The sequence below is a fragment of the Macadamia integrifolia genome, chromosome 14 (assembly GCF_013358625.1).
Source record: "Macadamia integrifolia cultivar HAES 741 chromosome 14, SCU_Mint_v3, whole genome shotgun sequence".
NCBI lineage: Eukaryota > Viridiplantae > Streptophyta > Magnoliopsida > Proteales > Proteaceae > Macadamia > Macadamia integrifolia.
The window spans coordinates 2,542,363-2,557,499 of NC_056570.1; the positions used below are offsets into that span (position 1 = coordinate 2,542,363).

The 15,137-nt window shown below is 36.9% G+C and overlaps 1 protein-coding gene across 1 annotated transcript; it reads left to right on the top strand.

Moving 5' to 3' along the window:
* Positions 1-6,817: 6,817 nt before the first annotated feature.
* Positions 6,818-13,794, top strand: LOC122061579 (probable GABA transporter 2). Its single transcript, XM_042624921.1, has 7 exons — positions 6,818-7,231; positions 7,334-7,564; positions 8,993-9,090; positions 11,806-11,992; positions 12,194-12,324; positions 12,699-12,935; positions 13,059-13,794. The coding sequence occupies exons 1-7, from the start codon at positions 7,141-7,143 to the stop codon at positions 13,446-13,448; spliced, it is 1,365 nt and encodes a 454-aa protein (XP_042480855.1). The 5' UTR covers positions 6,818-7,140; the 3' UTR covers positions 13,449-13,794.
* The last annotated feature ends 1,343 nt before the right edge of the window (positions 13,795-15,137 follow it).

Sequence of the window (15,137 nt, forward strand, 5' to 3'; positions counted from 1 at the left end):
TTAGAAGCTGATTCAACTACCCAGTCCAAGGCAACTCTTTTGAAATGGGTACTGAAATAGAGCATGAAAGCAGAAAGTATTCTGGCACTGTAACTCCTAAGTATTACCTCATCTCTTGATTGATCCACTTTCCCAATTTTTTTTTTTCCTGATAGTTAATGTGTATGTATTAAGAGAACATATAAAAAAAAAACTACAACCTCAGAAGCCCTTTTCAAACAGAAAAAAACAAATGGATTACATGCTAAAGTAAATCATTTGGTTTGCATCAGTAGCACCACTATCCACCAGATTTTGAAGATCACTGGGGAAGTCATTTGGATAAAGAATTTTTTTTAGGCCAATTAGTGATGAATAAGGACATGAAATCTGCTGAGCTTTCACCTCCTTCCACATATGGATAATCTCTTTCCTTGTTGAGGAGCCCATAATATGATGGATTTTGCTTCTTAGAAACTATACCCCTCACGGCACTTTGACTTTTCCATTAATGATGTCAACTGCAATTTCGAATCAGACAGGATAGAAATACTATGACAATTGCTATCCACACAAATTATAATACCTCTTAGGATTGCCAACAATTCCATTGCCAAAACGGAGTTCACATCCCCCACACCTGAATAGGCAAGAATGGGAACTTCCTGAGAAAACATGTTTTCTAGATCAGTTTGGTCTCACCTTCTCAACATCTTGGGTAATGTTGGACTTCCCTTTAATACTACAAATGTCATGTAGGACAGGATTGCCCGTCCAGGTAACCATTATGCTGCTAAAGATGAACAATTTCCGGACAATCTGAAACCAGCTCTACTTGTCTACAACCAAATCCTCTTCCTCAGACCTGCTTTGATTGCTATTTCTTCTGTGAACTAATAATACCTCATGTGCTTTTACCTGGGCATATTCATTTGCAAAGATGTTCCATGAATGTATATTGACATCAATACGGTACGACCCTTCCGACCACGACTTGGAGGAGTATATATATGTACTATTTTCTTGTTAAGAAAGCAGAGTAAAATTGTTTTATATTGCTCTTCTCCCAGCCCTGTTACTGTTCTTTAGTTGGTATCTAAATGTTCTGTTGAGATAAATCTTTTCCAAGTGGGAATTTCTGAATCTAATTCAAATGGTTCTTATATTTGTTTTATATTGCTCTTCTCCCAGCCCTGTTACTGTTCTATGTCCATGTTAGAACAGTTTGATTTTGTAAGGGAGAAGGTAATCAGGTATAGCCTGCCCTTATAGTTCAAACATATAGAAAAGACTACTTATGACCAAATTATTCAACAATTACAGGACAAAATTTCTCATGAGAATAAGTGTTGATGGTTTCTCAATTGATCAATCCTTCAGGTCTTGTCACATTTAAATGGATTAACCTTTCCTCCACAACTTATTCCTCTTTGAATTAAGTTGGAAACTTCCATCCACCACAGTTTATATAGTGTTACTGTGGAAGATGAATGCAAAACTTCACAAGTCAAAACACTTATGATACACTTCAGGTGAGGAAAAAGTGGCAATTAGAACCGCAGGTTTGCCAAATGTATCTAGGAGATGGAGATTGTTTTGTTGCCTTTTCATTCACTAAATTTGTGCTCAAATAATTCAGAACCATTCCTTTGATCGTTCACTTATAGTTTCCCTTGCTGTTAAGCTAGTTTGCTAACTGCTACTTTACCTGTTTAGGTCTCTTCCTCTTCTTTGGCTAACCCGGAGTATCAGTAAATATAGGGGAGTGACAGTAATTGCCCCTTGTTTTTAATATGGACCCCAAAAGAGATGCAGCTTCCTTCATCTGACAATATAGAGGTTTCAGTGCCATTAACAAGAGGTCGATGATAAATATAGTCTTTTTTTTTTTTGGTAACTCATCACATATAGTCAGCCTCTTTCTGCATTAATTCCTTAAAATGGGCTTCTTTGTACATATTGCCCGCTTCATGGCATCTTCATAAGACCTCTCATACCACACAGGCCCTACAATAGATTTGCTGTGAGCATCGGTCAGTCGCACACAGGCCCTACAATAGATTTGCTGTGAGCATCGGTCAATCGCTCAAAACTCAACCTTGGCCAAGTAAATCATACCAACCTCATGCCTAGGGTTAACCCTGCCGGGCTCATGCCAATCTAACTCAGTACTAATTTACCCTTGGTTGTCCCAATTGACCCTAATTTTTGTTGGGTCGTCAGGCTAACCTTGATTGATCATTTTTTTCCATTTATGCCATACCCATTAAAAAAATAAATAAATAAATAAAAAATCAAATGATCAAAACACAAAATTATATAATTAACCCTAACCCTAACCCTAACCCTAACCCAAGGTCAGTGTTTTTCAATTCTAACCCACCCTCAAGGTCATAAATCTTAGCGCAGACCTTATTCGGTCTTAAAGCAGGTTCGGGGCATCAAGGTCAAACTTACACCCCTAAAGTAAAGAGTTCAATTAATGACTTTTGGTTTGGTGTTTAAAGGTTGATGACAATCTCAACCAAAGCAAAGATGAAAGGGAAGGCTTCCCTTATTTTAATTAACTAACCTTAAAGGGTAATTTGGACATTTAAGATTTTTCTCACGCGTGACATCATCACTGTACGGATAGGATTAGATATAATAAATCTTAATTGCAAGGGTGGTTCAACTAAACTTTCAAATTTTTTACCATGATACATGACGTGTATTATGCAAGAAAGTTTAGGGGAAAAGGTAAACCAATTATTAATGTGCCATATATCAGCTAACCAATGTACAAGGACACCTGAACAAATGGATTAAAAGGGATTTTCATGGAGACAATACTCCTTTACCAATAGTACATTTGAATCTCATAGTGAAGAGGGTTGGTATAAGAATACTTCTTGAAAGAAGTGTTTTGAGTTGGCTGTTCCCGTCTTTCTTTACTTGACGACGGGTTCAATTGAGATTGGTCCGACCCGATTCGATTTTCAAATTTTATGTATGAGGACAACCAACTCAGCCAATAAAAAAATAAAAAAAATAAAAAAAAAATAAATAAATAAAAACCTTGAAGTGGTTCGAAACATGCCTTCAAGAAACAGGCAACAAGGGTCACTGCATGCCAATTGCCACATTCAAAGCATGAAAGCAAGAAAAGACTCGTATATGTAGAAATGGATAGAAAGATCCCAAAGAGAAGCAAGATCCAGCAAGGAGAAAAAGCTTGACCTAAATTTCAAAAGAGACATGAAGTTCGAAGTCCATCTTCTCATGTCCCTTTCTATCAAAATATGATAGATTAGTGATCACAACTCATTTTCTCGCTACAATTACTCTTAATCCATCTCCATTCCTCCTAAAAAGGGAAAAACCTTCTTATAGTGGGCAAGCATTTTGAAAGTAGGCCTTTCCAAATAGAGGAGGAGAAAGGACATGCAAAAAAAAAAAATGGCTCACATTATTTGAGGTGTTCAAATATTAACAACAATTGGAAAAAGAGGAGACCCTTTTCTCGAGAATAAAAGATTGCATTTGGGAGAGGTTGCGTTAAGGTCATTTAAGCAATGAAACTATGATGACAATATAACTAATAAACCAGACAATCTTATACCATTCAACAACATTTACAATTTCGGAATGTCGTGCATGGGTAAATCACTTAAGCTGTGATATTTGTAGTCTATTTCATACTAGAAATATATAAAGATAAAAGAAAGGTTTTCATCCATCCGTGGAGTAGGTTTCACCCATTATCCTAGTTAAGGTCATAAATACTACTCTTTTCCCTCTTGTATGAAGTCGATAATATCCACCAATTATTCTCAATAGTCATCCCTTTGCATTGACACCTGTCGGTGAAGGAATTCCTCATTTGCCATGGGTGAAGGTAATTTCCTTCCGATAAGATAATAAAGTAAAATTGAGAAAGAAGTCTCCGCAATCCACTTGGAGGCATTGAGAGTGGAGATTGGGGAAGAACGGCAACGTTGAAAGCTAAAACGTGGATAAGAGTTTGGAGGTCACGGCCAATATAGTATCACACATTTTTTTTCTTCTTAACTTTGGGGTAGGACTCCCACGACGCAAGTGTAAGGAAATCTCTAACCCTACACTAATGTGACGCAAAAAATAGTATCATTGACATGAGATTCACATGGTCGTGGAGAAAATCGAAAAAAAAAAAAAAAATCCCTCCAAATGTTAAATAACTCATGGGTTAAGATTTTCTGGTTGTTCACCTTATTTAGGAATCTTTTAAGGGTTGTTTTCTGGACCGTTGGATTTAAGTTTCATAGTGCTTATGTGTAATTTGGAATAAGAAATATGTATAACAATATATGTACGAATTGCAAAATACAATGTATATTTAATTTTAATAAAAATTAAACTTTTTTTTTGGGTAGAAGGGTAGAGGAAACCTAAGGCATACATATTGCAAGATACGGTGATTAAAAAATTGTACATTTCGAAACCCCAATCCTGATGTTTTCTTCCATCGTTGCGGCAGATTTTTCCCCAAATTCCTTACCCCTATCGTATCTCTTTTACCTCCTCCACCTAATACGAGAACCTAAAAAACTAAGTTCAAAAGGGATACTCCAACAGTTGGTTTTCCTCTCTCTGTGCTTCTTTACGATGGAATTCGAGTTAGGGTTTTTAATTTTGCGTTTCAGGAGGTAATCAAAAGCTTGTTTTTTAAGCTTTGAAACTCCCCGTTTTGCAAAGATTCCTGGGTTACAAAATGTGAATACTCAGGGCATGCCCTAGTTCTATAGTTGTTCGCTCTGTACTTGTTCATTCGTCCACCTGAATATAAAATTTCAAAACCACATTTGGCTGAGGTGTTCATCTCCGGCAGCTCCGGTAGTTGTTCGATGGAAATGTAGGAAAGATAGATGGTGGCACTGCGTTGTTTTCTCGCTTCCTGTTTTCCTCCCCTCTTCTTCCCTCTTCCTTCTGAAACGATTCGCAACCGATTCAATGCTTTACCACCGTCGTGGAAGCTTAAGGTCTGGAACCGAAACTCTGGTTTCTCTTTCGGTGACCACAAATATCTCCTCCTCTCAAAACGAAGCATTCGACAATAGTATATTGATTGAAAAAGTTTTTCCATTTTATCTTTTTACCCTTTTAGTTTTCTTCTAGCTTTGTTAGGTTGATTTGGTTAAGATTGGGTTGAATCGTTTTCAGTTTTTTATTGGGTGAAGCAGAAACCAATCCTTTAAGGAAGTTTTTAGTTTATATTCTATCTGGTTTGGTCAAATTTACTATCGATTTGTAATTGAGCTACTATTGGCTCTGGTTTGATATGATTTTGAGTTTACATGTATACATAACAAAATTAATGGGAAACTCTTATTATTATTATTATTTATTTATTTATTTATTTATTGTGTTTCTAAGCCAAATAATATCACTCCAGTCACAATTTTTTTTATTGGATTTTGTCTAGTTTTCGGTTTTGATCAATGAATTCAGCCGATCTAATTTGGTTTCATCTTCTATCGATTCTATAGAATCCGACCAGAAATCAAACCAAGGTTTGATTTGGATTCGGCCAGTTGGTTTTGATCGGTCCGACCGATTTGGGATGAATGTTTTTGACATCCTATGCTTCCAACAAAAACAACTCACCCTTTAGTTCCACTACGCTAATCCTTTATAATTTCTGTGCCTTGTTGGGGTTTTCAATTAAGAACTTAAAAAAAAAAAATACTTGGGAATACTTAGAAATTTCTATTACTTCCTTATATTTATCCAATATTGATTTAGTCTAAGGCTGCGTTTGATAATGTTCCATGAAAATGTTTCTAGATTTTTTTCGTTCCATGGGAAAGAAAAAAAGAAATAAATCGTTTGGTGCATTTATGGTGTGTTTCGTTTTATTTTTTTAACAAAAACTGAAAAAAAAATTGATAGAAACGAGAATTGAAGGAATGACAAAAGACAGTTCCGTCGTTCTAGTTTCATTAAAAAAAAATGACATTTTGATACTGAAACTTCAGTTTCTGTTTTTGACACGAAACGTTGTTTCTGGAACAGAAATGTTACCAAACGCAGCCTAAGTCTTTGAAAATATACTTTTGTCTTCATTCCCCCAATTAAACCTTCACCTCTCTTTATTTTCTTGTATTTGAAATACCCAAATTATCCCTCTTTGTATATTTCAATAAAATTTCTTCATTTCCATTTGAATTAACTTAAAATTCCACCTAAATGTTTGACCCCCAACCTAAACGTTTAAAAAGGAATATTAGAAAAAAAAAAAGTTGGTTTGGAGTGGACTCAAACAGGATTGAATTCCTCTGCAATGCAATAGGGCGTCCGACACATTCAATGACAAAAAACGCTCAGGCACGAAGTCTAAAGAGGTCACATGAGAAGATCCCAGTTCAAACATCTGATATAAGTTTTTTTTTTTTCCCTTCAAATTCAACACAATACCAATTTGCCATATATCATTAGATGATCCTCTACATGCCGCATGCATAGAAAACCCTCATCATCTTAATATTAGGACGTGCATATGATCAATGTCAATGTCTTTCTCCTCATTAAACGTGCGGAATTCTCTTTTTTTCTCCTCGATAACTACATGATTTCATGATGATGTCAATATAACGAGACATTCATAATTCTTTTTCAATTTAATTTAATTTATTAATTAAAAAAAAATATTTTTTGTCCCCTAGTTTCTTTGATCCCAATAGATCTACCTCTCAAAAAAAAATTGTTGACTTAAGAATGTGATTTGATTCCGATCCTTCCGTGATGCTAGAAAATCATTTCGATATACAGTTTTATCTGATTTCTATTTTATTTATCATCCCTAATCCGGAAGTAACCTTTTCCTTTTCTTGGGCAATAACTTCCAACAAGATTGATCCATTCTGGATCTTGGTCTATCATTGCCGTTTTTATTGGTTTTCATTAAATAAAGGGCAAAACAGAGAGGACCACCATAACCCTCTCTGTGGAGTCTGGAGTCTCTGGGCTCTCGAAGAAGCTCTCAATTCAAAGGAAAAGGTCTGAAAGAGCAGAGAGGCCAGAAGGGGAGCGACGTGTCTGGCTTCTTCACTCCAACGCCTTCCACTTGGAAACCCTTCTCAGGGCATCTTCTGTGTATATATTTGTGTGAGTTAATTAACCCAGAATTCACACACATTAGTAATGGATGAAGAGATTTCAAAACCCAGAGGTTTACCAGAGGAGAATGGCCGGGAAAATGATGCCGGAGTTCAGTTTGTTCTTGAATCGAAAGGTGATTTTTTTTTTTAATTTGTTATTCCGATCATTCTTCTTCTTCTTCTTCTTCTTCGCCGGTGTTTTGTTGAAAACCTAATTTGATTTGTTTTTTTATTAGGGAAGTGGTGGCACGCAGGGTATCATTTGACGACGGCGATAGTAGGTCCGACGATATTGGCGTTGCCGTACACATTTAGTGGGATGGGATGGGCGGTGGGATTCCTCTGTTTAACGGTTATAGGACTCGTCACCTTTTATGCCTATTATCTAATGTCAAAGGTCCTCGATCACTGCGAGAAACAAGGTCGCCGTCATTTTCGCTTCCGGGAACTCGCCGCCGACGTCTTCGGTAACTTCTCTCTCTCTCTCTATGCATACGTCACAGTATCAGTGATATGAATCACTTTCTGTTATTCATTTACGCAATTGCTTTAGGATGCTGCGTACGGTTCTGGGTCCCACTTCGGGCTCAAATCCTCTTCGGTCAGTTAGTAGTTAGTGGTTAGTGGTTAGTGGTTGTGAACATCCAACGGTTGGCATTCACCTCGTTGAATCTTAAATGCCACTCACTATCTATGCAGAGGATTTTTGTGCTCTCACTTTATGACTTGTGAGAATCGTCGGCTGTACTCATAATATCGATGCAGTGAACATTAGATGATTGAGAGCCCCTTAAAATATATGCCTTATTCTTAATCGTCCAATACTCACCACTCATTGCAGATGATGTGAACTCACTTTCCGATCCCTATATAGTTTCATTTTTGCATTGCTATACTTAAAGAGCTAAAATATCACAGAAAGAAGAAATAAAACAAACTAAAAAATAATCTACAACTATATACACCTCACCAGTAGTGACGGTGCCTCAATATGAAGTCCATTAGGCAAAACTAGAGAGGTTTAGGGAGTAATACAAACTTAAAATAGAAAAGTATTTAATTATTATTGGTAATGATTGTGTCATTGAATCATTTTTGGTGTCTTTTTATATTCCTAATTTTTTTTAGTATTTTTCTATTTTGATTATGTGGATCCCATGTAAATGATATTATTTCTCTTATTATGGAGGATGGGGCATGAGATAACCTCTCCTAATAAAAATTCCTAAAAAATGATTATTAAACTTTATTCAGTGTGTCTCACTTATGTAAACAGGGACATAAATTTTCGTCGAAGAAAAAACTATGGCAATGCTTGGATGTCTAGAAAAGAAAAGAAAAGAAAAGTTTCCACACGATGCAAGAACGCAATTTCCTCTCGCATAAATTTTTATTATTTTCTTTCTCTTATTCTTACTTTGAATATGTAGGTCTCAATGTCTCATATAGATGATATTTTCCCCGAGACAACTATTGGTGGGGCATGCAAAAGAAATCTGCTTGATATTGGGGTAGGGAGGAAGATTGAAAAATCACATAAGGGCTTTCCTTAGGGTTAGGGGATTCATTTAGCTTCCAAGTTCCAATAACTAAATTGAAATAGAAAGAGGGTTTCCTTTGACATCAATGCCATAGTAAATCTGGTTGCACCAATGGTTGTGAAAACAATATCATCCACATAAAGTCCATATAGTTTATAAAACTAAGACATAAGAAAGAATATCAATGTGGACCCCACATCTTAATATGCGGACACATATCAGGATCTACAATCCATATTTTTTTCCCCATTGCAAATAAATTGTCATGAAACTAAAATTGAGTTGAATTTAAAGGATAGATTTTTAATATTTTAAATAATTTTGTAATTCCCTTCCTTTTAACCTTTATGGTAGGTTCCGGGTGGATGTTTTATTTTGTAATCATCGTCCAAACAGCTGTCAACACCGGAGTTGCCATTGGTACTATATTGCTTTCCGGAGAATGTATTGAGGTATTCTTCCTTCTCTAAGCTTCTATCACCTCCACGTACGAGTAGGTGATAGTGACACATCACATTTCCTGCCATTTTGAGTGTGTTTAAAATATCCCCCATTTTGTTTCAAGACATTATTATTCAAGGCAGAGGTTTGTTGCCAGGTTGTGTGACCCTGTTTGGGCCAATGCGAGAGCTCACATGGGCATCCACTTAGATGCAATGTGGACTTTTCACACAACCATTTGTTTGAATATAGGGGGCACGGTTGGGTAGTACTGATCTTTTCATCTTTTCCCCTATTATTGATTCGGGCATGGGTTACCAACATCGCTGGTTGGGGTGGAGTGAAGGTATGTCCCATAATGAATCATTTTGTCAATATGAGACCCATAAAGTCATTGAAGAGAATCAGGAGCAAGAATATTAGTTAGGGGGTGTTTGGTTCGGTAAATCTTTGGGATGACATTCTTTAGAATGATAATTCTTAATTTTTGGAGCTATTTGGTTCCACTAGATTGACCCTCATAAGTGAGCACCTTACTTCCCATGAATGACCATATTATAAAGGATATGTTTCAAATTTGAGTTTACCTCAATACCTAAACTCAGATTTGAGCAACCTTTTTACCACCTAATATAAAAGGAGAAAGCAGAAAGAAGTTCTCTACGGAAGCCAATATCTCAACCCGCGAGAAACATATACTAGCCTCAAGGTAGGGGTGTCAATTCCTAAACCGAACCGATAAAACCGGCCGGACCAAACTGATAACAACACAAATCGAACCGAACCGAAGCCTTATTGGTTCCGTTCGGTTTGGAGTATTGCAACCCCAAAACCAATCCGAACCGCACCAAAAACCGGATGAACCTGAAACCAAACCGAAACCGGCTCAAAACCCAGATCAAAACTGAAACCAAACCGGTAAGAAGCCGAAACACTCCAAAATTCATTAAAAAAATCAAAATTTGCATAGTTTTGTATACATTTGTATTGAAAGTCAAATCCAAACTGGACCAAAAACCAAAACCAACCCAGTTACAAATTGATTTAAGAAACCGAAGACAAACTGAAACCAAACCGCAACAAAACCGAAATCAAACCGAAACCGAGCCAGACCGATCGATTGACACCCCTACCTCAAGGCAACCAAACGATTTTTCAGAAAGAAACATAATTCAGAAGAATGTCTATCAAAAGATTGACATTCATATCCGATATATACACCATTTGATTTACCAAACCAAACACCCCCTTAGTTATGTAAGATGGCATAATGAGAATCTCCACAGTCCACACTATCAATAGGGGAATTTTTTTCTCTATTAATTTTTAATAGGAAAAATTTTCTAGATCTACTTAGATAAGAACGAGAATTACAAAATAGTAAGTGTATGTTAACTTGTTTTGTAATTCATTTTCTTATCTGGAAGATCTCGAAAATTTTCCGAATTAGCTTGATTTCTATGAACTTGATTATGAATCCGGATTCGACCAACTGAATAGAAACATATCCATATCATAGCCTATGATGTCCGATTACTTAAATGGTTAGTAACGATGTTGGGCCATAAATTAACGAGGACTAAGCCCAACTGAAACTGACCAGGCCGGAACTGTCGAGACCAATTGGCCAACCTCCTCCTATTCTTTCTTAGCGTCTATTCCCAAATGACAATGGCAAAGGTCGTGAAAGGATATGGACATGGGGTCCACAGCCAAAGTTAATGGGCCCCAAACTAGAAGCATCAAGCCCATTTCTGCTTTCTCTAGAATTTTAATTCCAAATGGTTATGGAAATGGCCGTGAAAGAATAGAGTCATAGACATAGGGTCCACACCATAGGTTATGGGCCCCAAACTAAAAAACCGCTACTTTGAAATTTTAGGTAATGAATGAGTTCCAAGCAGAATCTTATCCAGTCCGACCCAGCCCAAAATCTGCTGAGGTTAATGTGAATGGTTGGATAATATTACATCTAACCAAAAAAAAAAAAAAAGTGTACAAAATGCACAAGGCTCATGCATGTGCGAAGTCTGGGGGGATAAAAACTATGCAACCTTACCTTGAGAATGTCGAGAGGTTGTTTCGACAGCTTGACCCCACCAAGTCGTAACATTTATACCTTTACTATTGGCCAAACATGCTACTTTCTATTACATATTTAACTGGAGAACAAAAAAGATAAGTCTAATTAAATAAAGTGACATAACCCACAAAGTACCACTTCTAAGCTATTAGGTGAGGAGATTACACAATATGAAGACACATCCGAGGTCTCAAATGACTAATGAGGGACTATACACCTCTATAACTCCCAACATCTCCATAGACAATTGAATGATACCGACTTTTTGATAAAAAATAATAATAATAATAATAATAATAATAATAATAATAATAATAATATAATTAGACATTTTGGTGCTAGATTGAAATCAATTTATGGGAGAAAAGCATATGGGAGAGGGTTCCTCATGTGAAGAGTCTGGGAGGAAATTCTCAGGCCACATCAATCATGATGTGGAAAACAGTTTCATCGACAAGGAGGCCCACATGATCAGGATGTGAGAGGGCGTGGAAAAGCATATACACATCATTTGATGCCCAGTTTTATGTACATTTTTGCGGTATCCCCATTTATAGATCTATTCATGTGTGATGTTGTTCTCTTTCTTTCTTTTTCTATGAATGGAAGACTAACCACTGACCTAAATTGTTGTTTGGACAAGATTGTGTACTCAAGTATTTACCCGGATGGACCCTTGAAACTATATGGGTTCATAGCAATGGTGACAGTGGCTATGATGTTTCTCTCCCAATTTCCAAGCTTTCACTCCTTGAGATACATTAACTTCATCTCACTTCTTCTATGCCTCAGCTACACTTCTCTGGTGGTTGGTGCATGCATTCATGCAGGTTTAAATTTATAACCCAAAACCAATATCCCCCCCCCCCAACACACACACGCCTCTTCTCTCTCTCTCTCTCTCTCTCTCTCTCTCTCTCTCTCTTTTAATTTCTTTATCAAACTATTGTTAACAAGTCTAACAAGTAATTAACTACAGAGAACACTAGCATGGTCTCTCTTTAAATCTTAAATATTTTATTCTTTTGCAGGTCTCTCCAAAAATGCCCCTCCCAAAGACTACTCTTTAGACCCTTCAAAATCAATAAGAACATTCAATGCTTTCACTTCCATTTCCATTTTGGCTGCCATCTTTGGGAATGGGATACTACCAGAGATACAAGTAAGTTCATTTTCACAGTGATTTATATCCAAATTTGAAGGTTAATTGAATGAAATATCTTCTTGAAATTATTAACAAAATTTAACTACTTCTCTACATAAATCTTATTGATTCTTCCTTACTGTTCCCAGTACTGGGGAAATTACATGGTGTGGGTACTCGGTAGAACTCACCCTTAAAAACTAGCTATTAAGGAGAGGATGTTCAAGTCTTTATAAGTCTTCACATCGGACTAATTCACATCTGATGTGGGACCGTCGTAGATTTGGTGTGGAACCCTAATATGCCAAAAAAAAAAAAAAAAAAAAAAAAAAAAAGAAAAAAGAAAGAAGAAAGTGATTTTTTGACCTAATGCAACATTTGATTCTGTACAGGCTACCCTAGCTCCACCAGCTACAGGGAAGATGCTGAAAGGTCTCCTTATGTGTTATACTGTGATATTTTTCACCTTCTATTCAGCCTCAATTTCTGGATATTGGGCATTTGGAAACCAAGCTAGTTCTAACATTCTTAAGAGCCTATTGCCGGATAATGGACCTGCACTGGCTCCAGTATGGGTTGTTGGCCTTGCAGTCATTTTTGTTCTCCTTCAGCTCTTTGCCATTGGCCTGGTAAGCTTTACAAAATCCAACCCTCATAAGAATATTACAAAAGCTGAGATTTGATTTCCTTAAAGTTGAGAACCTTGTTTAGGGTTTTTCTAATTGCTTAATTTTTCCAATTATATGGATTAGGTGTATTCTCAAGTTGCCTATGAGATTATGGAAAAGAAGTCAGCTGATGTGAGTCAAGGAATGTTCTCCAAAAGAAACCTAATTCCAAGGCTACTTCTTAGATCTCTGTATATCATTTTTTGTGGGTTTTTTGCTGCAATGCTTCCATTCTTTGGAGATATAAATGGGGTTGTAGGATCCATTGGTTTCATTCCCTTAGATTTTGTACTCCCAATGCTTCTCTACAACATGACCCATAAACCTTCAAAAACATCCTTTACCTATTGGCTCAATGTGTCCATCATGTTTGTCTTCACTGGGGCAGGTCTCTTGGGTGCCTTCTCTTCTATAAGGAAGCTGGTTCTTGATGCTAACAGTTTCAAGCTCTTTAGTAGTGATGTTGTTGATTGATCTCTTGTGCTTTTTATGTCTAGATGATCCATTTTCATGCAAGAATCTAACAGAACCCTTCTGGCTGTTGACAGACATTTCTGACAAATTAGTTTCAAAGAGAGTTATACTAATTGTCTGTAACATATTTCAGTGAGTGTGATTAGATGGAAGAAAGGTTTCATTTGGCCAGTAGATGGGTTACTGGGTTATAAGTTGCAACTTGTGATAGATGGATTCAATGACAGATATAAAGGCATCGACATAATTCTTCCAACTGACCGTGAGATCAGTGAATCTGTAAATTTGACATGATTTTTGTGGTAGGCTTTAGATAGGTGAGAGTGTTATTGTTCTTGTTTTGAAATGGAGATGTCATGTATTATGAGTAAAGTTTGGACCAAAGGAAGAAGGTTAATAAAAAAAAGAAAAAACGAAAAAAAAAAAAAAAAAAACTGATTTTTTGATGTGGGAATCGATGAAAAACTGAGATATGATCTGATTCGGGGTGATATGATCTGACCTGAATCAGATTATTAGAACCATGAGGACCTTCCCTCCAATGGGCACAACAAGGGCACCTCGGCTCAGTTGTATAATGCGTCAAATAACTGAAAGCCATACGCATATGGGTAGGTAACCCAGACTGCACTTGTATGGTACCAACAAAAATAAAAATGACAAATTTTCTAAACTTGTAGGATAAGAAAATTAATTACAAAACAAGTAGGTTGACTTTGTTTTACACTTATTAATTCACCATGTAAATATATTTGTTTTGCGATTCTTTTTCTTTAAAGAACCTCACTAGCAGATGAGAAAATTAAGAAACCTTACTTTAATCCCAGTGATTTACACATCCAATGGTGCACGCATTTTTGTGAAACCCTTGCAAGTTTAAGGGAAAGATTCTTTGAACCTATTAGGGAACACCTTCTCTCCCTATCTTTGTCCTCCCTATGCATAAAACTGCTTTAGTCCCTTATTAATTTAGGTAATTATTTCATCACTCCTCATTAGTGAGTTCCCTATGTAGCTAACTTACTTAGGGAATTGATATGGGACAGGAAGAGTTCAATCCCGTAAATTAGCTTATAAGGTGAGGATCCAAGATCATATCAATTCACATCAATTCTTTTTGAAAACCGATGTGAGATCAATCCCCATATGGTTAATATGAGACCGTAAAAAGGAACCCTCTCCCTAATATTATGGGGCGAAGGAACTCTACCGGTCTAGTGCAATAAATGCTAGACGTGCGGACCAATGAGAGCACAAGTGCGAGCATCTTCAATGCACATATGAGGGGTGTAGTATGATCTTTGTGTGCCTGCCTATGTCTAGGCGTTTTCTATGCTAGACCAATAGGGTTCTTTTTCTCTATTATTCAACCAATAGGAAGGGAGCTAGTAGATCAACCAATAGAACAGCTAGGATGCAAGGGGATAGAGGAGTTATCCAACGGGAGGAGGAGGGAGATAACAGGAGAATCCACATCTCTCACTTGAAAATTTAACTGGAGAATCCCATCTCATCCCTTCAACCCCACTTTAGTATCTTCTTCACCAAACAAGATCCGGCCGGCCGGCCGTCCTGCCGGCAGACAGTGAGAGCACGACAGTTGAAACTCTAAACAGAGAAAGCATATATAAGTAATCCATCTAATCATCTTCACCTCACCCCAATTCACAATGGAAGTAACTAATCAAC

Excerpts from the sequence above, each read along its gene's own strand:
- LOC122061579 (XM_042624921.1), top strand. The coding sequence starts at position 7,141 with ATGGATGAAGAGATTTCAAAACCCAGAGGTTTACCAGAGGAGAATGGC. Across the intron at positions 7,232-7,333 it reads GTTTGTTCTTGAATCGAAAG|GGAAGTGGTGGCACGCAGGG; the intron begins GTGATTTTTTTT and ends TTTTTTTATTAG. Across the intron at positions 12,936-13,058 it reads AGCTCTTTGCCATTGGCCTG|GTGTATTCTCAAGTTGCCTA; the intron begins GTAAGCTTTACA and ends TATATGGATTAG.